Source organism: Monodelphis domestica, chromosome 2 (genome assembly GCF_027887165.1).
Source record: "Monodelphis domestica isolate mMonDom1 chromosome 2, mMonDom1.pri, whole genome shotgun sequence".
Lineage (NCBI taxonomy): Eukaryota > Metazoa > Chordata > Mammalia > Didelphimorphia > Didelphidae > Monodelphis > Monodelphis domestica.
Genome location: NC_077228.1, coordinates 528899680 through 528925890, shown reverse-complemented (window position 1 = coordinate 528925890; position 26211 = coordinate 528899680). Strand labels below are relative to the sequence as shown.

General features: G+C 46.4%; 1 protein-coding gene across 1 annotated transcript in view; it reads right to left on the bottom strand.

The window, feature by feature from the left end:
* Positions 1–2857: 2857 nt before the first annotated feature.
* C2H3orf70 (chromosome 2 C3orf70 homolog) overlaps positions 2858–26211 on the bottom strand; it is a 56692-nt gene continuing 33338 nt past the window's right edge. Inside the window, exon 2 of the mRNA XM_001363992.4 lies at positions 2858–10167. Coding sequence (XP_001364029.2) covers positions 9611–10167 — 557 coding nt within the window. The 3' untranslated portion in view covers positions 2858–9610. The remainder of the gene's footprint in view (positions 10168–26211) is intronic.

Genomic DNA, 26211 nt, shown 5'->3' with positions numbered 1-26211 from the left:
AAATTATTTGTCTGTGCTCCCAGCACACACCCTTCTCACCTTTGCCTCCCAGAAGCCCTGACTTTCATTAACACTGTTCTCTGGGAAAGAAAGAAAGAAAGAAGAAGAAAGAAAGAAAGAAAGAAAGAAAGAAAGAAAGAAAGAAAGAAAGAAAGAAAGAAAGAAAGAAAGAAAGAAAGAAAGAAAGAAAGAAAGAAAGAAAGAAGAAAGAAAGAAAGAAAGAAAGAAAGAGAAAGAAAGAAAGAAAGAAAGAAAGAAAGAAAGAAAGAAGAAAGAAAGAAAGAAAGAAAGAAAGAAAGAAAGAGAAAGAGAGAAAGAGAAAGAGAGAAAGAAGAGAGAGAGAAAGAAAGAAAGAAAGAGAGAAAGAGAAAGAGAGAGAGAGAAAGAAAGAAAGAAAGAAGAAGAGAGAGAGAGAGAAAGAAAGAAAGAAAGAAAGAAAGAAAGAAAGAAGAAGAAAGAAAGAAAGAAAAGAAAGAAGAAGAAAGGAAAGAAAGAAAGAAAGAAAGAAAGAAAGAGAGAAAGAAAGAGAGAGAGAAAGAAAGAGAGAGAGAGAGAAAGAAAGAAAGAGAAAGAAAGAGAGAGAGAGAGAAGAAAGAAAGAAAGAGAGAGAGAGAGAGAAGAAGAAAGAAAGAAAGAAAGAAAGAAAGAAAGAAAGAAGAAAGAAAGAAAGAAAGAAAGAAAGAAAGAAAGAGAGAGAGAGAAAGAGAGAAAGAGAGAGAGAGAGGAAGGAAGGAAGGAAGGAAGGAAGGAAGGAAGGAAGGAAGGAAGGAAGGAAGGAAGGAAGGAAGGAAGGAAGGAAGGAAGGAAGGAAGGAAGGAAGGAAGGAAAAGGAAGAAAGAAAAAGAAAGAAAGAAAGAGAGAGAGAGAGAAAGAAAGAGAGAGAGAGAGAGAGAGAAAGAAAGAAAGAAAGAAAGAAAGAAAGAAAGAAAGAAGAAAGAAAGAAAGAAAGAAAGAAAGAAAGAAAGAAAGAAAGAAAGAAAGAAAGAAAGAAAGAAAGAAAAGAAAGAAAGAAAGAAAGAAAGAAAGAAGAAAGAAAGAAAGAAAGAAAGAAAGAAAGAAAGAAAGAAAGAAAGAAAGAAAGAAAGAAGAAAGAAAGAGAAAGAAAGGAGGAGGGAGGGAGTACTTCCATGGAGATGAGCATGCAGCTTGATACCTTGCTAAGTGGATATAGAGAATGGTTTGGATGGGTCTCCAGTGACTAGCTCTGCCTTGATGGGTGAGTGAAATCTTTTAGAACAGCCTCCTCTTCCATGAAGGAGAAAAGTGGTCTGGGTCACTGGCTTGGCAGTTTTTTAGTGCCTTCTCTTTCCCTCTTATGGCCAGAGGAGAGTCCAGTGAAGACAGGGAAAAGGGTTCGGGTTAATGTTAAGCTCACATAGACCTACCGTAGGAGTAGTAACAGTGATTTATAGCAGAAACACTGGTGGGCCCACATTGGCCTGTGCTCTGAGAGGGAGGCCAAGAATGTTGTTCCCAAATCCCCACTCAGCTTCCTGAGTAGAGTAATTTGGATGTCCTGCAGTGCCATCTTGGGTGTGGCCTCTTGGGTAATGCCCAGGGATGGCCCTACCAAGGGATCCGTCACCCAAGAGTCATTTCAGTCCTGAATTCTAGCATCAGTTCCTCACCGCCTAAAGGAAGACTTTATTAATCGTGTACTTCGGAGATAAGGACAAGCTTGCCGGAAGGTGATGGATTGAATCCATTGGTGAGTTGGGGCCGTGGGAGGGGAAGTGTTTGTTCAAACACTTTGTCCTCCAAAATGGGTTTGCCTTGCCTCGGGGATCTAATGGGCTGTTTGAGGGTTTCCTTTATGGGCTCCTGAGAGGCCTTTGCATCATGTGGCTTTTCTTTGCCAAGGACATAAAGCCTGTCCCACACCCAATAACCATATTACATGTCAAATATTTCTGTGGAAGTTGGGACTCTTGTTATCGATGTTTGGGGGAAACCTAGGCTCAAGCGCAAACTAAGCTTTATTCTCAATATTTCCCTGACGTACCACTTCCAGGAGGGACATGGAGCCAACGAGAGAAACTCGAACTCATGGGATCAGGCTGCCAAGATCAGACCCTATGTTCAGCCCAGTCCTTGGGATACCCTCAGCTCTATGTACTTATCTATTCATATGTTATATCCTCTGGAGCAAAACAGAAGTTCTTTGAGGCTCAAGGCTATTTTCCCTTCTATCTTTGTATCCCCTAGCGTAAGGTGCTGCCACATAATAGTTGCCTAATAAATGTTTGGGATTCGCCTTCTGTAAGCCCCCCACCCCCACGCTGCTCTGCCGCCAAAGGGGTCTATCTAGCACGCATGCGAAGTTGTCTTGTGGCATTCCACGGACATTGGAGATTGCCCCTCGTGAATATCCTTGGACTTAAAGGTCTCCTGTGGAAAAAACTCTTCATTTCCAGAACCATCAACCATTTTCAAGAAATCTCCACTGTGGGATTTACCCTTCCCTCCTCTCCCCACCTCCCCTTGCAGGCCTTTTCCATTTTGGAGACAGTCTAGGCTAAAAGCTGGAAGGGATCTTTGAGGTCATTTTCCCTAGGAGGTAACCAAGGCTCAGAAAGGTAAAATAACGTGCCCAGTGTCATACAGGTAAGAAGTGGTCTCCTGGTACAGAGGTATGAATGCTTTATCTGGAGAATAAATCTGGCTCGCCTGTCCTCCTCTCTGAACCTCGGTCTTCTCCTCTGTAATGGGGCAGGGTGGGACTAGGTGACTTCTAGGCCCCATTGGACTTTCAATCCTTGACCCTGTGCTCCTCTGATTTGGATCACACTGTTATGTGGTGACGCCAGGAGGACCCTCGTCTTCCACATACCACAAATGACAAGTGTGTGCTCATAAAAAGAAGGAAAAAATTGTTTATTTTACAAGGCAGTTACTTTCCTAAAGTAGAATACAGATATTTGGAAACGGTTGGCTAGCTGTAGGAAAATCAAATAGAATTTTAGGAAAATCCAGAAGTGGACGGACCACCCGGTCAGCACTGTGCTTCCAACTCTCAGCCATTGTTAGAAAAGTAGCACAGGAAGCGGTCATTACAAGTAGAGAAACAGCTTAGAAAAGTGGAGATGGACACGATGAGGGTCGGGGAGTCTTCTAGCATTCAGTCCTCTGGCTGGATCACCTTCCCAACTGGCCCATCCATTTGGAGCAGGTAATGCACCCACTTCCACAGAAGCGGCAATTCCTTGCCCCTTCGACTCTGCTGCTTATCTGAGCTAATGGGGAAATGTGGTTCGGCCGATGTCCAAAATGGCGAATGTTCCAAAGAATCATTTCTCTTCCTTTTAGAGAGGTGTGTCTCCCTACACAGGGGCTGCTCCCATATCTGGGAATTCACGACCTTTCCAACAAAATAATGGGGAGGAAACCAACTGCTTTTTAATTCTAACTCGGGGAAAACAAACAAACCCAAAAGCTGTTCTGTCATTTCTATTCAATTGAACACCCCCAACCCACTTCCCTCACCCCCAATCCAAGGGGGAAATGAGCTGTATTCATGGTGCCAAAGCTGACCTCTCTCTCTAAACGTGCTGGTTCACACCTTCTCCAGGGATGCTGTTAACTAGTTTCAAAGGTTCCTTCTTCTCCTGGCTCCCTCTCATGTGGCGTAAACAGAGCGTTTAAGAATAGCAGGAGACGCGACCAATAAGAAGGCGAAAATAATATGTGGGAAGGTGGATGGCCTCGAACTGTATTTTGCTCAGATCTAATTTGATTTGAAAACACATCTTGGCTTTTGGGGGGGTCTTGCTTAGTAGCACAGACCGTGGGTATTTTGACAACTGTTAAAACTATTTGGTTCCGTCCTTCCTATACCAAGGGAGAATTAATTAGCATAAAGATTGTTTTTTTTCCCTGCAGCAGTCAGATGCCAGAAGGTTTCTGGTGTTTCAAATAGACCAAGAAGTAGAGGGTGAGGGTGGGGAAAAGCCCTAAATTTAAGTCTCAGTCTGGACCCAAACGGCGCCTCCGCCTGCTGCTGCATGGGACGCCGGGCGCCATGCCGAGCTTGAACCAGCCATCTTTTTTATTTCCAGGATCTCTCCTGTTCTCATTTGAATAACAAAAATACCAGGTGTGATGTCGAGACACCATCATCGTGATTTATTGTTGTTGGGTCTTCTACGAAAGGCCTAAAGATGTGCCCGTGTTCCTAATACATGTGCACAGAATGGGAGGGGTTCAGTCTGTCCCTCCCCACCCCACCTGCCCTCTTCTGCCCATCCAACCCAGATAGTGTTCCCTAAAATAAGTTTCTCTCTCCCTCTTCCCCAAGTAAACAATGTGCCCTCCCCACCCCCATTCCTCAAAGTGCTTAGCTTGGATCCCTCCCTTCCACTGGCCTTTCACTCCACTTCCCTGGTGTGGGGAATGCCCCTATGAAGGCACTCCCTCTTGCACCTTTTCTGGGGCTCCGAGCCTGGCCGGCGTCTTCCGTGGCCAGACTGCCTCAGAAGCCAAACGTGAGCTGGGCCCTTCTGGACCCCAAAGCTGGCTCTCGTTACGGCCGCCTTGGTTCTGGCGGCTCCATCCATGCATTAGCTCGAGGCCCCCAGAACCCTCTCGGCGGCCCCTTTAGAACCAGAATGGTCTTTGGGGCTGGGGTCGGGGGAGAGGGTGACCCTGGCCACGCTGTCACCCCGCGGGACTCCCCTTCTTCCATGTCCCGGGAATAGTGTTCGAGGAGACCGGCGCGCCTCGTCTCCATCTTTATAGGCCGGCGCCTTCCATGGAGGGGGAGCGTGAGAGCCGGCCCTGGGCCTTCCCCGCCGGCGTCTCCCGGGACTTCTTGCGTGTTGATTGGCCGGGGGTAGGCGGGGCGCCGCAGGGCCCCTTCCGCTGGGCGGCATATCCCAGCCCGGCACGCTGCTTGGCCCAGAGGAGGGCCTCGATTCTCGGTGAGCCGCGCTGTGCCAACCCGCTTCGCCCACTTCCTCCTTATTTTCTCTTACGAAAGCGATGAGCAAACGTTCAGAAGTGCGAACACAAGCCTCAGGGACGTGAAAAGGTAAAATGCACGTAGTATTGCTTCTTGAGAGTCTCCCGGCGCCCGACGGCCTTGGGGCAGCCTGCGGGGGCCCGGCCCGGCGCGCCAGCGTCTCTGCGGCTGGGAGTCAGCAGAGGCCGGCCCTCGGCCTCCACCTGCCGAAGGCTCCGACGCCCGCCCGCTGGGCTCGGCCCCCCCCCCACGGCAGAACCGGCCCACAGAGCCGTCGTCTTCGGTGCCCGCCGCTGGCCAAGTCTGCGCGTGTCTAAAGTGCCGATAAACAGGGTGACGGGATGAGCGCTACAGCAGTGGGGTGCGGGGGGGGGGGGGGGGGGGGGGCTTCTCCCACAGCTCCGCGGGAACAGGTGCCCGTGGTGCATGCTGGGAAAATCTGTCCTTGTGCTTAGAGGAAGCGCCTCGGGTGTCACCGGCCGCCTGGCCAGCCCTGGCCTGGCTTCTCTGGCAGTAGAAGAGTTGAAAACCAGGGACTCGGGCGAGTCTAAAAGATCTCCAAGCACGGACGGGTCAGCTGGGGGGGCGAACCGTGTGTACATGTGTGTGTGTGCGTATATGTGTGTGTACATGTGTGTGCGTGTGTGCACCTGTGCGTGTGTGCATGTGTGTGCGTATGTGTGTGCGTCTGTGCGTGTGCATATGTGTGCATGTGTGTGTGCTTGTGCCTGTGTGTGTGTGTGCGTGTTCCTTCCAGGCTGGCTGGGGGCTGCCTTGTCAGGAGGAGGCTGGGTGGAGGCACTGGTGGGACAAGCTGGCCTCCGGAGTCCCTTCCCAGCGATGCCCAGCGAGGCCCCTGCCATGAAGGGAAAGGGGGACTCGGGCTCCGGCCTCGAGGCCGCCCAGGCTCAGGGCTCAGCGGGCCGAGGGGGGCAGTTGCGCCCGTCCGCCAGGCCAGCCGTAAGGGAGGAGCCTCGCGTGTCCGGAGCCAGAGCAGCTGACCTCTAGGTAGCACTTGAATGTTGGCAGAAAAGATCGCCATTTTCCAGATCTCATCGAAGCCTCACGACAATCCTGTGAGGTAGGTGCTATTGGTGGTATCATCCCCATTTTAGAGATGGGTAAACTGAGGCGCAGAGGGGTGAGTGACTTGCCCAGGATTGCACAGCGAGCGAGGATGGGGCAGACTTTGAAATCGGGTCTCCTCTGGCTCTGCGACTGCTCTGCCCACTCCGGCTCTCCCTCCCTCCCTCACTAGCCCTCTTAGCCTCCCTCCTCTCCTGTGACCTCCTGGAGGAGGCCGGAAAGAGCCACCATTCAGACCGCTGGACAAGCAGGGGGAGGCCTGGGCTGCGCTGCTGCCGGAACCCAGGAAGGCTTCGAAGGGAAGCAGAGCTGCTCTCCAGCCTGCCCGCCCTGCTCTTTGCCTCCCATTCAAGGCTGTTGGGAAGGATCCAAGCGGATGGACGGACAGCCTGCCCTCTGCAATCGGGAAGGAAGGGAGCCCATTCCAAGCCCTGCTGAGGCTCTGCAGCCTCAAGGGAGCGGGGAATTGAGCTGGCTTACGGGGCACGCATGGGGTTCGTGCCATTCAGACAGCAGAGAGCGTCTGGGAGAGAAGGAGCCAAGGAAAGGGGAAGGGAGAGGAAAAGCAGAGGGGGGAGGGCAAGGCGGTCTAAACCTCAGTTTCCTCATCTGTAAAGTGAGGGGGTTGGATGATCTTCTGAGAAGAGCAAAACTCTAGGCCTCAGTTTCCTCCTCTATAGAATGGGGTGGAGATAAGGGGAGGAGTTATACTAGATGACCTCTGGGAGTCCTCTCAGCAGCAATTAGAAGAAAAGAGAAACTTCATGGAAAATGAGGATAATGCTAACATTTCCTCATCTCTGAAGGTGGAAACTGATATAATTTAAAGGGGGAGATGGAGAGAGAGACAGAGAGGAAGACAGAAAGAGAGAGAGAGAGAGAGAGAGAGAGAGAGAGAGAGACAGAGACAGAGACAGAGACAGAGACAGAGACAGAGACAGAGACAGAGAGAGGAAAGAGGGGGGAGAGAGAAAGGGAAGGAGAGAGGGAGAGACAGAGAGACAGAGAGAGACAGACAGCCAGAGACAGAGAGAGAGAGAGAGAGAGAGAGAGAGAGAGAGAGAGAGAGAGCCAGAGACAGAGAGAGAGAGAGAGAGAGAGAGAGAGAGACAGACAGACAGCCAGAGACAGAGAGAGAGAGAGAGAGAGAGAGAGAGAGAGAGAGAGAGAGAGAGAGAGAGAGAGCCAGAGACAGAGAGAGAGACAGAGAGAGAGAGAGAGAGAAGAGAGACAGAGAGAGGGAGGGAGGGAGAGAGAGGGAGGGATGGAGGGAGGACTTGAATACTGATGAAGCTCTGCTCAGCTGGTCCTGTTCTGTCTGTCTGGAGTAGAAGAGGCCAAAGAAACGTTTCCCCATTGTGATCATCCTGTGGCCACTGATGCATTATTGGAGATTTCTCCAGTCCTTAACTGTGTTCCCAAAAGATAACCAATATGGAGAAATGGCAGATCTTTTCTATACGAGGCTGTTGGGGGGCACTTCAAAGTTTCTTTGAAGGAATAAAGATGTAAAATAGAACTCTTTGAACTCGTGGCTCTCCTGTCTTGGGGGAGGGGGGGAGGACACCAAAATAAGAAGAAGAATGCAACAGTGAAATAATTTCGGAGTATTTCATAAACTATTTTCTCCTTAGCTTGGAATTTCCGGTCCTCCTAGCACCTGGCTCTAGTCTCCCTTTCTAGCCTCATTTCTTTGACTCTCCAGCTAACCTGGGCTTCTAGCTGTTTCTCAAACTCATCCAGCTCATCTCCCATTTCCCTACATTGCCGTAGGCTGCTTCCTATGCCTGCCCCCCCCCCCAACCCTCCCATCAGCAAATATCTAAATCTCTCTTATGAGCGAGTCTCCTTCCCTCTCTGGGCCTCAGTTTTTTCCTCTGGAAAATGAGGGGTTTGGTCTCAAAGTTCTCTGCCAGCATTCACATCTTAGGACCTTCCCATGGTCCTATGATCTTCCTTCAAGGCTCAGCTCAGAGGCATCTCCTCCAGGAAGTCTTCCCTGACCTTCCCTTCTCAAATGTTCTTAGATCCCTTTGCATCCCTCTCACCTTATTCTGTATTACATTTATCTGCCCACAAATTCCATCCCTCTGGGAGACAATATGCTCCATGAAGGGGGGATCACTGGTTTTCATCACGTGTCCCTAACAGCAGCTCCCCCAGAGCGGGCAATTACTATTTGCTCAGGAGAATCGAGTCAAACGGAATTCTCAGAACACAATTTTAACGGTCTAGGAATTTGCACTAAAATCCCCTGCATCCAACTGCTTGGTCCTTCCAAATTCACCAGAGCTGTCTTCAATCTTCCTTCAATGAAGTAGGGTTAGTTAGACCTCTGGGATTCCTTCTGCTCGTGGGCTCTGCCCACTCAGGCCATTTGTGTTACACTTCATGGATGGTCTCGAATAGGGGGAGAAGAGAGGCCCTTGGACTAATTCTGGACTAAATCATTCTCACCTGGGCAAGTCACTTCCCCATCTTGGAGCCTCCATTTCCTTATCCATCAAATGCAGGAGGTCAGACTTCTAAGGACTTCTCAGCCCTCTTCTCTCCCTCTACCAATCTACAAATCCTTTAAGCTAAATGCACCTAAATAGCCTTCTAAAAATTCTTCCCAAAATTTGAAGGGAAATCAAGAGAGGCCAGGATGATCCTGGGCAGTTGGGCCCTTAGAGAGACCCAGAGATTTAAGATTCATCGCTGTCCACTTTCTCCCCCCAAAAAAGCAAGACTAGTTATATTATTCCAAGGGAATGTGTTCTACTTGGTCAAGAAGTCAAAGGTGGTTCTCGCTGGGGCACTGGCAGTCCAGACAGGGCACAAAGGGCTCTCCCCCACCCTCATATCCCCATATGGAACAGGTGGTGACGAGTATAGAAGGCAGCCGGGGAAGATCTCTATCTCAGATATGCGTATCTCACTGCCTCTCTTACATCTCCAGGGGCTGGTTGGGACCTACCTTAGCATCAGTACTATGGCAGTCATGGGACTTAGCTCTAGGCCCCCAACACCATCTCAGCGGCAGTCGTGGGACTTAGCTCTAGGCCCCCAACACCATCTCAGTGCCCCTTTCAAAACCAGCATGGCCTTTGGAGGAGGAAGAATGACTAGAACAAAACTGGAGTTGGCTAGACTAGAACTAACGTTGGGGGACAATGAGGGCAGGGCGAATGGCTATTTACTGGGATCACTTCGTGAATAAGAGTAGCAAGATAAGGACAGAAGGGTGACACTGTGAAGGATACACAATGTCCCCTTCACCCTCAAGTACTTCCTATAAAAGTCTTCATGAAGCTTCGCAACCATGACTCGATAAGAGAGGGCCACCATGGGCGACACCAAACACCGCTAAAATAAGAAAACTAGACGTGGGTATAAGTGTCATAAAAAGTGCTCTGCCAGGCAGAAGTGAACCAGGGGAGCCCGTTACGGAGGCATTATAAGTTCTCTGCTCTTAGTGACGCGGTTTAGAAAATGTCCATTGTGGGGGAGGGGAAAATGGATCCAACATGGTACCCGAAGCTTCTCCAGCAGCAATCCCTGGGGTACAGTTCCGTCCTCAGTGGCTCACACAGTGGTTTCTATTGTTTCAATTACTTCCAGATCGGACTGGGATGGGGACAGAAGGGTGCATTCATCCGGCTCCCAACTGCTCTCTGGACTGTAATCTTCTTCTGAACTCAGCTCGGCTCCTTCCTCTGTGTCCTCATCGCAGGATTCCATGTAGTGAGCCCCAATCGCGTTGATCCCCGAGTCCTCGGAGCTCGAAGGAGAAGAGCAGTGATTGATTTTTGGTGTATTGCTCTCTTTTGAGATTAAGGCATCGTGTGCAGAGACCTCCTCGGGGCTCGTGGGGTGGGGGTGGGACAGGGGCTGTTTCTGCACATAGCACATTTTCCCGTTGATGCACTTGACCTGATAGCTGTCGATGAAGAGGTCGGAAATCGTGCAATACCTCGGAGAGTCACGGGGCAGGGGAGGCCGGAAGACGGACGCAAATTTCAAGAAGTGTTCCGTGAGCGAGACCGAGATCTGGATGGTGTTGGTGGGCTCCCGGGGCTTGGCAGGAATCTCCGTGCTTGGAAGCTGTTCTACGGGGGTCATCGGCTGATAGACATATTTACCTGCGGGGAACGCAGAAAGAACAAATCAGAACACAAAGGGTCAGGCATGGTGGGAAGGGGCTGGACCGAACCCGGCGCTGAAAAACCAAGCTCGCTTCATGGGTTCTCGAGTCAAATGTGACGGACAATGTGAAATTACTACAGATCTGTTAGAAAATACCAGGAAAATTTTAAAAATAATAATAATAATAATAATACATATAAAACATGATATTACATAGAATATATAATAATAGTTTAACAATAATTTAAGAAATCTAACACTTTATAGATTTTATTTTTAAATAGTCCTGTCAAATAGGAGGCTGTGTGGGCAGTGAAAAGAATGCTGGCTGCCAGAGTCAAAGGGCTCACATTTCAATCCTGCCTCGGATGCTTAACTTAGCTACGTGATCTTGGGCAAGTCACTGATCTTTTTCATCATCAAGTTCCTAATATGTAAGATGTGAGCATGATATTAGATGATTTCCAAAATGATCCTGGAGCTCTAGAACTATGACCCTATGTTCCCATCTACCAGTCCAAATCCTTCCCTTTATAAATAACTGGTAGTATCCTTGGTATTAATGTTGTTGAGTCATATCTGACTCTTGGTGACCCATTTAAGGTTTTCTTGGAAAAGATACTGGAGTGGTTTGCCATTTCCTTCTCCAGTTCTTTTACAGATAAGGAAACTGAGGCTAACAGGATTTGGGACTTTCTTCACAAGGATACTAGAGTGGTTTGCCATTTCCTTCTCCAGTTCTTTTACAGATAAGGAAACTGAGACCAACAGGATGTGGGACTTTCTTCACAAGGATATTGGAGTGGTTTGCCATTTCCTTCTCCAGATCTTTTACAGATAAGGAAACTGAGGCCAACAGGATGTGGGACTTTCTTCACAAGGTTACTGGAGTGTTTTGCCATTTCCTTCTTCAGCTCATTTTACAGATGAGGAAACTGAGGCACATGGGGTTCAGTGACTTGCCCAGTATCACACAGCTAGAAAGTGTCTGAGGTTGGATTTGAATTCAGAAAGATGAATGTTCCTGACTCCAGGCTGAGAGTTCTCCCCACTGTGCCACCTAGATACTGTGATATTAAGGCCCTGATCTATTTAGGTGCTGCCATGTTTCTTTCCTTTCTCTCGGATATCATATAGTCTAAGGGGTAAGAACCAACAAGCCTTTACTAAGCTCCTACTACACACCATGGCCCATGCTAGACACGTAGGACAGGTACAAAGGCAGACAGGAAACAAGTCCTGTTCTAAAGGAGTTTATGTTCTCCAGAACATGGTCAAATGTCAGTTTGTGCAAAGCAGACACAAAGCAATTTGGTGGGGCCAAGTCAGAGCATTCCCAGAAAGAAGGGAGGGCTCCGGAACAGGGTGTACGTGTACAGGGTGGTCCATGACCTGAGCTTGGAGGGGGGTTTGTGGCCCTCAAGTCACAATTGCAAACTGCCCTTTTCTTTTTACAATTTTTCTCTCCACATTAAAGTAGAACTAGTCAAGGTACACCTGCCTCATCAGTCCTTTTCTCAGTTTTAGTCCAATAAAAACATTGTGAGCACTTTTTTTAAACTTAAAAAAGGGGGCAGCTGGGTAGCTCATTGGATTGAGAGTCAGGCCTAGAGACGGGAGGTCCTGGGTTCAAATCTGACCTCAGACACTTCCTAGCTGTATGACCCTGGGCAAGTCACTTGACCCCCATTGCCTAGCCCTTACTGCTCTTCTGCCTTGGAACCAATACACAGTATTGACTCCAAGACAGAAAATGAGGGTTTAAAAAAAACCTTTAAAAAACATATAGGAAAGTCTACCATATTATACATATATACATATACATATATACATACATACATATATATATGTGTGTGTATATATATATATATTTAGTGTCTGGTGTTCACAGTATGTCAGAGCTAGAAAAGCTCTTTGGAGTTATCCCGTCTAAGCCCCAGATTTACCAGATGATAAAGTGGAGACACAGAGAGATGGATGCGCTGGCTTGGCCCAAGGCATACAGCCAGTAAGCAGCAAAGTCAAGATCTGAATGCAGGTCCTGCCCTGAACGCAGCCTTATTTTATTGCCAGCCTTCTCCCTCCCCCCCCAACCCCCAGATTCTTTCAAAGCTCAGCTCAAGGGCTGCCTCCTACCGTAGAAGAGGCTCCCCAGAGCTCCCCACCCCCAGGTGCTAGTGCAGAGCAAGTGTTTTCTATGTGCCAGGCTTCTTTTGTAAACAGTTACCTATGGACTTGTCATTTCCCCCACTAGGAGACAAACTATCAATGGAGAATAGTTGCGTTACTGCTGTAGCTCCAGCACCTCGGACAGCGCCACCACCAGCCGGTGTAACACCTACTACATCCACCACCCACTTTTCCAGAGAGATCAGAAAAATAGTCCCTTAAATATTGCAAGGAAGCATCACTTCCCCTCTGCTTTCTGACCAAAAGGAAGAAATTCCTGGTGGGCCACAATATGATAGCACTGATGGACAAATCCTCCTAGAACACCCCAACAACAGGTCATCGATATCTGCTTGAATACTTGTATGGATGACCAAATCACTACCTAACCTCACAAGGCTTCTTGTTGCAGAGCATTCTCAGTTAGAAGGTTCTTGCTAAAATGAAGTCAAGGTCTGCCTCCCTTTATTCCCAGTAAATTTCAGTTTCCTAGATTCAGTCCACCATTCCCCATTTTCTCGAACCCTGTACCATAAAGTTCTGCTCATTTTTGCTCAGTGACAAAAAAGGACAAGATGTGTTCATTTCCTTCATCTGGAGACACGTGGGATAAGTCTGAGCTTCCCTCCACGTGAGCTCACTTCAAATACTTATCTGAAGCCACCACAAGCCTGACCATCTTTCTCTCCCCCAGGCTCAAAAGCCCAGATCCTTCAGCTGCTCCTAATAGATGATGCGGTTTCCTAAACCTCCACCGTCCTGGCTGAGCTGCCCATACATTCATCTCAGGACACACGTGTCCTTCTCAGACTGAGCACACATCTGTGCTGGATGTAGTTTAACCAGGGAAAAGCACCACTTTCGGGATGATCCTTCCATGAGTACAGCTTAACATCTAGAAACTAAGGGCAGGAGGCCGTCAACAGAAGAAGGGCGATGCTGCTGGAATGCTGTCGTGCTCCAAGAAATGAGGAGGGGAGGCTTTCACCCATGTCCAGAGGAGCCAACTGGGACAACTGGCTGAGCTGATGCAAAGTGAAGTGAGCAGAACCAGGAGAACAAGTTAGTCAGTGTTGACAATATTGGGAAGATAGTCAACCTGGGCAGAGTTTAGTTATTCTGATTAACACAGTGACCAACCACAATCCCAAAGGACTCAAGATGGAACAAACCACCCGCCTCCAGATAAAGAGCTGGCAGACTCAAAGTGCACATTGAAGCATATTCTGTGTCTCCCTCTCCCTCTGTTTCTGTCTTTGTCTCTGTCTCTGTCTCTCTTTCTGTCTCTTTCTTTCTCTCTTTGTCTTTCTCTTCCTCTCTCTGTTTCTCCCTTCCTCTCTCTTTCACTGTCTCTCATTCTTCCTCTATTTCTCTCTTCCTCTCTCTGTCTCATTCTTCCTCTCTGTGTCTCTCCCTTCCTCTCTCTCTCTCTTTCTTCCTCTCTGTCTCTCTCTTCCTCTCTTTCTCTCTCTGTCTCTCCCTTCTTCTTTCTTCCTCTCTCTGTCTCTCTCTTTCTTCCTCTCTTTGTCTCTCTCTCTTTGTCTTTCTGTCTCTCTTCCACTCTTTCTCTCTCTCCCTTCCTCTCTTTCACTCTGTCTCATTCTTCCTCTATTTCTCTCTTCCTCTTTCTGTCTCTCTCTTCCTCTCTTTCTCTCTGTCTCTCCATTCCTCTCTCTCTTGTTCTTCCTCTCTCTGTCTCTCTCTTTCTTCTCTTTGTCTCTCTGCCTCTCTTTCTCTCTCTACCTTTCTCTCTTTCTCTGTCTGTCTCTCTCTATCTCTATCTCTCTCCCTCTCTGTCCTCTCTCTGTGTCCTTTCCCCCCTCCCTCTCTCTCTTTCTCTGTCTCTCTTCCTCTCTCTCTTTCTTCTCTTTGTCTCTCTGCCTCTCTTTCTCTCTTCCTTTCTCTGTCTCTCTCTGTCTCTCTCTTCCTCTTTGTCCCTCCCTGCTCTCTCTCTCTCTCTTTCTGTCTCTCTCTTCCTCTCTCTGTCTCTCTCCCTCTCTGTCCTCTCTCTCTCTCCCTCTCTGTCTCTCTCTGTCTCTCTCTTTCTCTCTCCCTCTATCTATCTCTACCTCTCTTTGTCTCTCTGTCTCTTTCTCTCTACGTTTCTCTCTCTGTCTCTCTCTACCTCTCTTTGTCTCTCTGCCTCTCTTTCTCTCTTCCTTTCTCTGTCTGTCTCTCTCTTCCTCTTTGTCCCTCTCTGCTCTCTTTCTCTCTTTCTGTCTCTCTCTTCCTCTCTCTCTTTGTCTCTCTCCCTCTCTGTCCTCTCTCTGTGTCCTCTCTACCCCCTCTCTCCCTCTCTCTGTCTCTCTCCCTGCCACCTTCTTCTTTTGGGAAGGGGGGGGATATGGCTAATGCGACACTTTACTTAACTATATATACATTTATAATGGCTTTGTTTTTCTTGCCTTCTAAATGAGTGTGGAAGGAAGGGAGTTCTGAAATGAAAATAAGATTCAATGGGGAAAACAGAGCCTAATGTCACATCACAGCTACATCCAATTGATGGCCTGAACTCACATTCTGAGCAAATCTGCCTCTTTCATGTGAGTAACTGTTTTCACCCCCCTTCCCTTCCACCCCGTTTGGAATGGACTTTTTAAACTTAAGGGCGGGACTTTATAGAAGTGAAACCCTCTCAAATGTCTTCTAGTCTCATCTGGCCCAAACCTTTTTGTATCCCGATTTTGTCATTCAGAAAATGAGCTTTGCTTCTCACCTTGGTGATGCCTCCAGTTTTGAGAAGCTGTAAATCTAGCTCAAGAATTGCTATTCTGATCACAGAAATCCAGAATCATCAGAACTGGAAGAGCTCTCAGAGACCCTCTAGTCCAGGGATTCCTAACCTGGGATCTGTGCCTGCCTTCATTTGATTTTTTAATTTTTTTAACCCCCACCTTCCATCTTAGAATCAATATTATGTACTTGTTCCAAGGCAGAAGAGCAGTAAGGGCTAGGCAATGGGGGTTAAGTGACTTGCCCAGGGTCACACAGCTGGAAAGTGGCTGATTTGAACCCAGGACCTCCCATCTCTGGGCCTGACTCTCAATCCAATGAGCCACCCAGCTGCCCCCAATCTTCCTTCATTTTAGAGGCTTTCTTCTGAGGCTGCCCTCAGTTTATCCTCTAGCTTGTTTGTACAAAGTTCTTAGCATGCAGTCTTCCCCATATTGGATTTTGAGGTTTTTTTGCCCTTTTTGTATCCTCTCTAGTTAGCATAGATTTTGGCACATTCCTTAATACTAAGCGATGGACTGACTGATTTTGATACTTCAGTCACTGTAGTCAGTATCATTGGTTTCCTCCATAATCCTCTAAAACCATGATGCTGTGAAGGGCTCCAAAGGAATGCTTCCCAAGGGCTCCAACAGCCAAAAGAGACCCCAGAGAGAGGAAGTGACTTGCCTAAGGGGACACAGGCAGAATAAATTGAGAGCTAAAGGGACCGCAGAAATAATGGAGTTCCATCTCCCTATTTTACAGGTGAGGAAACTGAGTCCCACAGGACTTAAGTGACTTGCCCAGGGTCATATTGGAAGTGCAGGGCTTACTCATAGGATCATAGATCTAGAGCTGGATGGGACCTCAGGGACCATCTAGTCCAACTCATTCATTTTACCAGAGAAGAGTAGATGCTTCCTCACCATCACACAGGTAGATTTGAACTCAGGACCAGTACTTTTCCCACTACACTGTACCCTCTGGGCCAACCCTTACCTGAACAAGATTCTACCTCATTCAGATTATCTTTGCTCAAATACCTCAGGGAAGCCGAAGCCTCCCAAGGCTTTTCCCAATTAAATGTCATCTTTCTCCAAATTTCAGATGTTCACCCAATACCAGATATACTTTTATCATCTCTAACTCTGTAACTTTTTAAAAAGGGGCAACAAGTCCACCTTAATTATATTTCAAAAGTTCTTAGGTGTAGCCTTTAGAGTTGGCCAAGACCTCAGAGGCCATGCCCCTGTTTTAGAGGAGGGAGCGGAGGTCCAGAGGTAAAATGACTTATCCAAGGTGACACATGGAAGAGCAGAGTGGAGGTCCAACCCAGATGATCGCCTCTACAGACAGCATTCTCTCTCCATGCTCCATTGCCTCAAGTCCTAAGGGACCACTGACAAAGAGGTCACTTTTCTGTGACACCCTATGAGTTTCCTTAGGAGGACTTTTATTCAACATAGACTTACTTCCCAAATAAGGATGAATTTTGGGGGGTGGGGGGAAGGGGGAATCAATGAAATTCTAGTACAAAAAAAGTGTAGCCTAGTAAAGAAGTCAGGCAATGAGCACTTAAAGCACTTTCTATCCACTAGCCAGGGGCAACTAGGTGGTGCAGTAGACAGATGGATGACCAGCCTTGAAGTCAGGAAGACTCATCTTCCTGAGTTCAAATCCAACCTCAGACACTTACTGGCAGTGTGACCCTGGGCAAGTCCCTTCACCCTCTTGTCCTCAGTTTTCTCATCTGTAAAATGAGCCGAAGAAGGAAATGGCGAACCACTCCAGGGTCTTTGCCAAGAAAACCTCAAATGAAGTCATGAAGAGTCAGACATGACTGAAAACAATTGAAGGACAATTATTTACCAGGGAATGTGCTAACTGCGGGGACAAAAGGGCCCCCCACAGTCTCTGCTCCCAAGGATATTCTGTTTCTAATGGGGGAGACAACCCGAATGGCCTTAAGCTCCTCATTCTAGTAGCCCCATTTGCTTGGGGCTCCGTCTATACGGTTAGAAAAGGGACCCTTTGGTCTAACGCCAAGCTGAATCCTCACTGGACTCTGGGAACATCTTCCCCCCAAGGACAGACAATTCAAGGAACGAGGAACTAACCCAGAACCTCCCAAGGCTGCCCCCTTCACTTCTGGACAGCTCTAATAGCCAGGAATTTCTTCCTTAAGACAAGGCAAAATTTGCTTCCATCCATTCATCCTAAATTTTGCCCTCTGGCAGAATAAATAGAATCCTTCTTCCCTATGACAACCCTTCAGGTATTTTAAGACCATAATTATGCCTCCCTCTCCAAGTCTTCTCTATTTCAAAGGATAAATTGGTTTTCCTTTTCTTTATTCTGAAATATTGCCTACAAGGAACGAACAATAAAGCCGAGATGGCACTAAAGTTGAAAGGAAGCTCAGAGGTCATCTGGTTGGAGTCCCTCATTTTACATACAAGGAAAATGAGACCCTAGAGAGAGGAAGTGACTTGCCTAAGGTGACACAGGCAGGAAAGCTAAAGGGACCTTGGAAGTAATGGGGAGAGAGAAACAGAGAGAGAGAGAGGGAGAAGGGGAGAGACAGAGAGAGAGAGGGAGAGAGAGGGAGGAAGAGAGAGAGAGAGAGGGAGAGAGAGAGAGAGAGAGAGAAAGAGAGAGAGAGAGAGAGAGAGAGAGAGGGAGAGAGAGAGAGAGGGAGGGAGGGAGGGAGAGAGAGGGAGAGACAGAGACAGAGAGAGACAGAGAGAGGGAGGGAGGGAGGGAGAGGGAGAGAGAGAGAGGGAGAGAGAGAGAGAGAGAGAGAAAGGGAGAGAGAGAGAGAGAGAGAGAGAGAGAGAGAGAGAGAGAGAGAGAGAGAGAGAGAGAGAGAGAGAGAGAGAGAGAGAGAATCAGAAAGAAGAGTCTTGATGACTCCAGGCCTGGGACTCTATCCACCAAGCCACCTAGCTGCCCCTCAGAGGACTACAGAAGCAAAAAAATGGAAACTAATCCCAGCTGAAAGAGAGGTGGAAGGGACAGACACAAGGAAAAAAATTGACCAGGGAAGCCAGTCGCTAAAACAATGGAAGAGCCAAAAGTTGGCAAGAGAGGCCAAGAGCAAAGACTTGCTTGGATGGAAAAATGAGTGACACCTGGTGACAGCCCATAAGATAAGAGGGCTCCACTCCACCCAGCTCTTCTCCTCCTCATCCCTGGGAATGAACAAAGACAATTTCAAGAAAGCCCCAGCTAAGCCGGAGGTCAATGGAATTCCTAAACTCTCGCTCCCCAACACCCACCAAACAATGAAATCTGTAGCCATCTAATTAGGTGAAAACACCAGACTCGGGTCCTCTTGATAAGGCTGCACCCCCTCCTCGAGGATGGAACCCAAAAGAGAAATGGAGCCATTTGGAAAGGAAGAAATTCACTTTGGGAGCAATCTGTCCTGGGTGGCTGCCTTGGCCCCCATCACCCAGAATTCCAATGGAATTCACGCAAGCCTAATGAGGCTCCCGCTGGAGACCCAAAAGAAATGCAATATGTGGAGCTCTCTGCTCCCCGCGTTCAGGGGATGGGAGAGGAGAGTCTAGGAGGATTCTGGGAGGCTACCAATCTGCCAAGGGCCAGGAAGGGTGGAGGACTGTGTTGTCAGGGCAGTGGGAACAATGAAAAAATTCAAGACCAAGCAGAACTTTCGAGTGCTTAATGATTTTCAAAAAGGAGTTGCAACATTACTGGGAAATCTCTCTGGGCCCTACCTAGGTAATACTATCAGTCACAGACGAGTTCCTGATGCGTCTCAGTAAAGTGAGCTTGCACACCAGGGATCTCCCCACACTCAGGAAATCAGAGTTCCAGACAAAAACAATTTTTGTTTGTAAGATTTTATGCAAATCTCTCATCCAAGACTGATGACAGAATCACACTTGGGGACTTCTGGAAAAAAATAATAAGCAGCAGAAATAAGATCCTGGTAGAGTAATTCTGGCTGAGAATTCTGGGTGGAAGCAATCAAGGTAACCCAGCCAGGTGCAGCCCAGTGATGAAGCTCCCCCCAGAGAGGGAGGAAAGGGGTTCAGACTGCTGTCGCTTTGGATCCCCACTGCTGGGCTCATTGGTTAGACTGAAAACAATCAGGGCTTCCCAGAACACAGGACAAAGGATGAACTTAGGGATGCCCTCTGCTAGCACTTGGAAAATTTTAAAAACAAAGATATTAATTAAAAAAAAAAAAACAAATAGGATTTCAGAGAATCACTCCTTGTATATACTTTGGGATTGAGCTGTCTGGCATTCTGGACGTACCAGGAGGAACAGTGGATAGAACGCTGGACCTGGAGTCAGGAAGACCTGAGTTCACCTCTAGCCTCAAGACACTAGCTACATGGCCCTGGGCCATCTCTGTATGTCTCAGTTTCCTCATCTATAAAATGGGGGTACCGATAGCACCTATCTCCCAGGGTTGTTGTGAAGTGTTTAATTGAAAAATCTGTTACCCTAACAAAGAACTACATTTCCCAGGAGCCCACTGACTTCCTGTCATTACATACTTCCTATAAACAGGGGATATTAGGCAAGGATATGAAGGGTCCCACCTCTTTACTTCCTGTCCTAAGCTTGGTGATGGTAAGGCAAGTGTTTGAACTGGCTGATCAGCACATGGTTTTTATTTTGTACCCTCTTTATTCCTTGATTTCTAATGATATTTAATACACCTCCTAAATGATAATATGTTTATTGTTAGAGATTTAATTTTTACCGAAACACTCTGAAAACTTTAAGTGACACAAATGCTAGCTATGGTGATGGCAGTGGTAGTGATGGTGGTAGTATTTCAGAACAACAAGTGATAACAAAATTTCTTTGGTGAAATCCACAGTAATTTTTAAACACTCTTCCCTTCCATCTTAGAATCAAAACTGTGTATTGGTTCCAAGGCAAAGCACTAAGGGCCAGGCAATTTGGGGCTAAGTATCTTGCCCAGGGTCACCCAGCTAGGAAGTGTCTAAGGCCAGATTTGAACTCAGAACCTCCATCTCTAGGGCTGACTCTCAGTCAATCCCGAGTCACCCAGCTGCCCCATATCCACAGTAATTTTATGAGTGATCTCCATCTACAGGAGAAAAACAAAGTGGATGAAAAATTCATATTTCTCACATTATGTCTTAGCCCATAGTATATCTATAATACAGAATATTGTTGCAAAATCTCAAAAGTTTGGGAACATTCAGCATATTTATATATAATATATGATGGATTAGAACACGTGTCATGAATAATATATGTATGCATGTGCATCTATATGTACATATCGAACACCTATGTGAACATCTATGCATTCTAATGTCTCTTATATGAGACATTTGATCCCCAAAGACATCCACCTCTCTGACAGAGGAGATCTAGAACAGATGAGCAAGGTGAAGAAAGGAATTCTTGCCTAGAGGTGCTGAGCTCTGGTCCTGTTCATGGATAACATCACACCGACTGCAGCAAGCCCGGACACTGAGGAGCCTCCTGGAAGAGGTCCCACATCACTCCGAAGAGGTCAAATTGTTGGGTTGTTTCTATTAGTGGGAAGAATTTCTGAGTCAATGGGATCAAAAATCCACTGGGGTTTTTGAGTGTGTAAAAAAAAAATAATATATATATATATGTATATATAGAGAGAAATATATACATATATATATATATATAATTTCTACATGTGTGTATGACCTGAAAATAGATGAGCTGATCCCAGAACTGAACTGAACAAGATCCTCATGGATTACACAAGGGAAATCACGACTTACTTTCAATGATCCCAAACTCCTCACCACCAACACAAAAGCCCATCCCTTAAAGCCAAACATCAGCCTGGTGGCACTATTTGGCTGTAAATCATGGAACATGTTATCCCTGAAGAATTTAAATGGCAGGGACCACCGAAGGCCACTGGAGAGCCACGTGGCAGGTATCCCTAAGTAGACGGAAGCGGATTCCTGACAAAGATGTGGGTCTGAAAAAAACTGGATATTATTCTTGAACTATTGGAAGACCACAAAGAAGGTATATTTAGCTTCTTAGACAGATCCTCCTTGAAGCCTCAGTAGGACAAGGAGAAGTGCCGGGACAAGAAAGCTTCTCGTGCTGGTGGTAATCTCTGACCGAGGAGGGAAATAAAATCGCAGGTCAGTTTCTTCTTTCTTTTTGTCTGGGCTCGTGATTTTATGGATCAAAGTCACATGGGATTCTGGGAAAGGTGAACAGGGCTTTGATGTGCAAATTGCCCAAGCAGCTGAAACTTAATGGAGTGATATTTTTAAGAAATGAAAATAGTGAAGGATGACCTGGTCTCAGCTTACTGCAAGGACATGGTTAAGTCTCCTGGATTTTTCAAATCCTACCTAGAATTAGAGGCACTAGGAAGGTGGGGAGCAAAGGCTCATAATTTGAGGGGGAAACCCCTTAAAAAGGAAACAGGGATACATGTATGTTAACATATAACATGTAATATCATACATGCACTATGAAAGATGAAGTGATATTTAATGAAGCGTGGTTCCTTTCTTTTTTTCTTATTCAAGTTGAATAAGTGGATGAATGGAAGTTGCTAGCAGGAAGCAGCCAAAGGAGAGTTAACGGTCAAGATCAAGAAAACCCACAAAGGTCATGGCAATGTTGAGCAACAGGCAGGGAGAGAGAGAAGAGCTGGTGTCCCCATGCAAGCTCACTGGGGTCTGGGGGGATTCACAAAGGAGAGGAGACAGGGAATGGAACATCACGTACAGGGAACAGCAATTATGCCAGCTTGGCTGGAACAGTGTGTGTGAGAGAGTAATGTGAAATCAATCTGCACAAGTAGCTGGGGTCGGCTCATAAAGGATGCTAATACCAGCTGAAGGGTTTCCATTTCATCCTAGAGGTGGTGGGGAGCCACTGGAATTTCTGGAGCCAGGGAATGCCACGGCCAGCCCTCCTCTCTTGAAATGTGGCTTTGGGATACATTTAGGATGAATTGGTGAGAGGAGAGCCTGGAGGCAGGAATGCCTGCAAGTAAGGTATAACACAGATAAGACACCCACCATGGCCAAAACCAGCATGGTGGTAGGATCAATAAAGAAGAAGGGAATGAAAAGAAGAGGTATTATGGCTGGAGTAAACAGAATGTGGTAACTTCTTAGCTATAAAGGTGGGCGTTGAAGAAGGAAGTGTTGAGAATTGCTGTAAACCCAACTAGAAGGAGGTTGCCCCATCTCCCCTGAAATTGGTAAGTTAGGAAGAGTGGGGAATTTTAGGGGCACAAGAATGACTTCTGTTTTGGATATATGGAGTTTAAGGCCCAAGGGATATCTGATGGGAAATGCCAAATAGGTAGATGGTGACCAATAATGCTAGTCAACACTTACAAAGTACTTTACAGATAGCTCATGTTATCCTCACGACAACCATCTGAGGTAGGTGCTATTATTATCCCCATTTTACAAATGAGGAAACTGAGACACAGAGAGGTCAAGTAAGTGTCTGAGAATGAATTTGAACTCAGATCTTCCTGACTCTAAGACCAGTATTCTATCCATTGTGCCACCCAGTTGCCTCTAATGTAGAGGGGATTCTTGGCCCAACACAGGTTAGATTTGATGCTCTAGGACAGGGTGGGCAAACTTTTTCCCAGTTCCAGTGCCCAAAGGGCAAATTCAAGCTGTCTGTGAGCCATCCCCCACCTCCCTATTACTGGAGAGAGTTGAGGGAGAAAGTGCAACCTTATGACCCAACATGGGCTATCACTCTCTTGAAATTCTCATTTGAGATTTTTTGATACCTTCTTGGTATCAAAGATTGACATTATCTTACCACCAATGTTCAGCTATTCCTTCCTTCCTTTCTTCCTTCCTTTTTTCCTTTTTCCTTCTTTCCTTCTTTCTTTCCTTCCTTCCTTTCCTTCCTTCCTTTTTCTTTCTTTCCTTCCTTCCTTTTTCCTTCTTTCCTTCTTTCCTTCCTTCCTTCCTTCCTTCCTTCCTTTTTCCTTCTTTCCTTCCTTCTTTCTTTTCTTCCTTCCTTCCTTCTTTATTTTCTTTCTTCCAATGGCAACTTATGAAGAATTTGCCATCCCAAGCTTCTACCAATCATGAATGAAATCTAAAAAGATTTTTCCTAGAAATTCTCCTACTGTTGTAATAACAACATTTATGTCATTCTTACTATGTACCAGATACTGTGCTAAGGACTTTATAATTATTATCTCATTTGATTCTCACCTGGGAAGTAGGTATTATGATTATCTCCAGTTTGCAGATGAGGAAACTGAGGCAAGCTGGGTTAAGCGACTTGCCCAGAGTCATACAACTAGGGAGTTTCTGAGGCCAGATTAGAAATCAGATCTCCCTGCCTCCAGGGCCAGGACCCTTCTCATGATATATGAAAGAAACTGAGTCATGCTGCCAGAAGATAATACTTTTGCAGTGAAATAACAATGACAATTCCTTTGTTTTCTTAAGTTCAGGAATGATCTATTTCTACTTCACTGCTCAGCATCTAGTTGCAGTCACTTTGAATTCCACTTTTTTTAATACACGTCGCTTACAGCCCTTTTGAGTGATTCTGGGTCCCATTGAGGAGACTGCAAAGTTTCAGGGAAGGATGCCATCAGCACAACGTCATCTGCTAACAAGATGATCTGGAGGACGTCACGATCCATTCTGAATCTCTCTTCCATGCTGGACGTTCTCCACCTTAGCGGCCAACTCCTCTGGCGAGCACATTTCTCCCGTCCTAACTGGATAGCTATCTCTTAAAGTGCTTTGCTCATGAATAATCGATATCATATCATGTGCCTTCTCAAAGAGTGAGAGGCAGGGAGAGCATTTGGAACTCGACGTTTTAAAATGTGTAAGAGAAATAGTTCACAAAATAAATTTAAAAGATGAGTTTAAAAGTCCTGGGCTCACCCTTCTGATGAGTTCCATTTTATCAAGAAATCTTTTAGATGGAACAATCCCAATTTTTGTGCAGGTTTGATGTTGTTTGTAGAAATAGACTAAGCTGCAAAATACATCTGCAAACTTCCCAGATGTCGCTTTTCTGGTTTGATGACCCTGTCAATAAAGCGCTCTCATCTCGTTCTTTTTTCCATTCAATTCCACTTCAAAAAGTAGAGGCGGGAGACCAGGAGGTCAGATGGATCTGATCACTATGGAATATTTTTGCTTTCTGTTTTTTAGCACAAAAGAAGATTTGATCTGGAGGAAGAGTGGAAATAATCGTGTTGGAAGGACAAAAGGCATCGGTAGAATTTATTTTTAAAACTGCAATGGAGATGAGTGAACTCTTGTGATCTCCAGTTCTTGGGCACGAATTCTGTTTGTTTTTCCAGCTAGAATATCCCTGTTCTTGAGCCCTGACAGCTTTGTTGGCTGAGACTGCAAGAGAAGCAAAATAAAAATTGATTTGACATCATTATGTCAAAGTGTAATAAATTTCCATTGGCAAGTCATTCCGAAGACCAATAACCCACAAATCAGCAGTCATCATCCTGAAGGAAAGTGAATAAACAGAAGTGAAGTCGTAGAATCATAGCCTGAGAACTGGAAAAGTCCGAAGGGACCACCAAGTCCAATTCCCTCATATAACAGACTCATCCCGGTGAGTTGACTTGACCAAGATGATACAAGCAGAGAGTACTGGATCCCTAATTTGAACCCAGGTCATCTGATTCCAAATGCAGCTCTCTTTTCCACTGCAACACAAATGGCAAAGCCATGATATGACGAAACACCCTCGGACCCTGTCCTTTGCTAGGGTTAAGAAGTGAGTGCAGATCCAGAAGAAAAAAAGGATTGACCCACTAGTGCCACTGAATGTCCTTCCCTGGAATATGGGCCTCAGCCCCAGGGCAGAGGTGCTATAATTGTAGAGGGCAGGACAATATCTAGAAGATATTGCTTGACTTTCCAGCCAACCCAAGTTCTTTCCTCACTTAGGGGGCAAAGAGGAATATCACCTCAACCTCAAAGTCTGGAAAGTTATGTGGGAAGGGGTACCTAGGTAGCAAAGGCATGGAGTCAGGAAGAACTGGATTCAAATCTGACCTCAAACACTTCTTATCTGTGTGACCCTGGGCAAGTCACTTAACCTCAATTGCCTAGCTCTCTCTACTCTTCTGACTTTGAATAGCAGTGTCTAAGAGAGAAGGTAAGGACTGGAAAAAAAAGAAAAGAAAACGATGTAGGTCCTTGGGGAAGCCTAGGCTCACCAAAGAAACGAGAGTAGTAAGAGTCTTTTGTGATTTGGTCAGTTAAATAAAGCCTGTGCTATAGTGAATGTTCTATTTCCCGGAATGCTGCCTGGGAGCTGAGGGCATTTTTCTCTTTTTCTAGAGAACTAGGCATGCTCCAAATATTAATGTTCCTGGTAGAGACCATAGATGGGAACATGAGCCAAAAAGCACGACTGGTGGGAAAGCCCCCTGGAAGCCAAGCACTGAGTTGTCACTGCCTGGATTCAGTTCTTGGAGCAGCTTTGAATGTCATCGATTAGAGAAGCCAGAGTTGGCAGCTTGCCAGCCATGAGGAGGGAGGAAGAACAAGGTAGATGGGCTGGGCGGGGGGGGGAGGAAGGGTACCCCCTGGGGTCCTTTGATCCCTGCGCTTGCTTATAGCCCTGAATGTAAAGAAAGTAGAAACTGACCGTATTCCAGAAGAGGAATGAAGAAAATGGAAATGATGGAATCTAGAGCAGAAATTAATTAAATCGCAAACAAAAGAATAAGTGAATCAATGAAAAGAGCTGTTTCTGAGAAGGCTGATATCACTGGAAAGCCAGTAAGTTTAATGAAAAAAGAGAGAAAACTCAAATGACCAAAATGAGAAAACGATCAGAACAAATGCAAAAGAAATTAAGAAAATTATCAAAGACGATTATGCATAGTCACTGTGAGAACCTGAAAGGAAGAGATGGAAATCTACAGAAATCTAAACTACTCAAACTGACAAAACTGGAAATGGATAACCTAAATAGAGGAGTAGCAGAAGGAGAAATCTGACAAGCCAATGAGATGCTTCCATGTTAAAAGGGGGAGGCAGGGCATCAGAACAGAAAGATTCACAAGCAAGCTCTTTCAAGGTTTCAAAAAGACAAATGATGGGGTGGCTAAGTAGCACAGTGGATAGGGTGCCAGACCTGGAGTGGGGGGA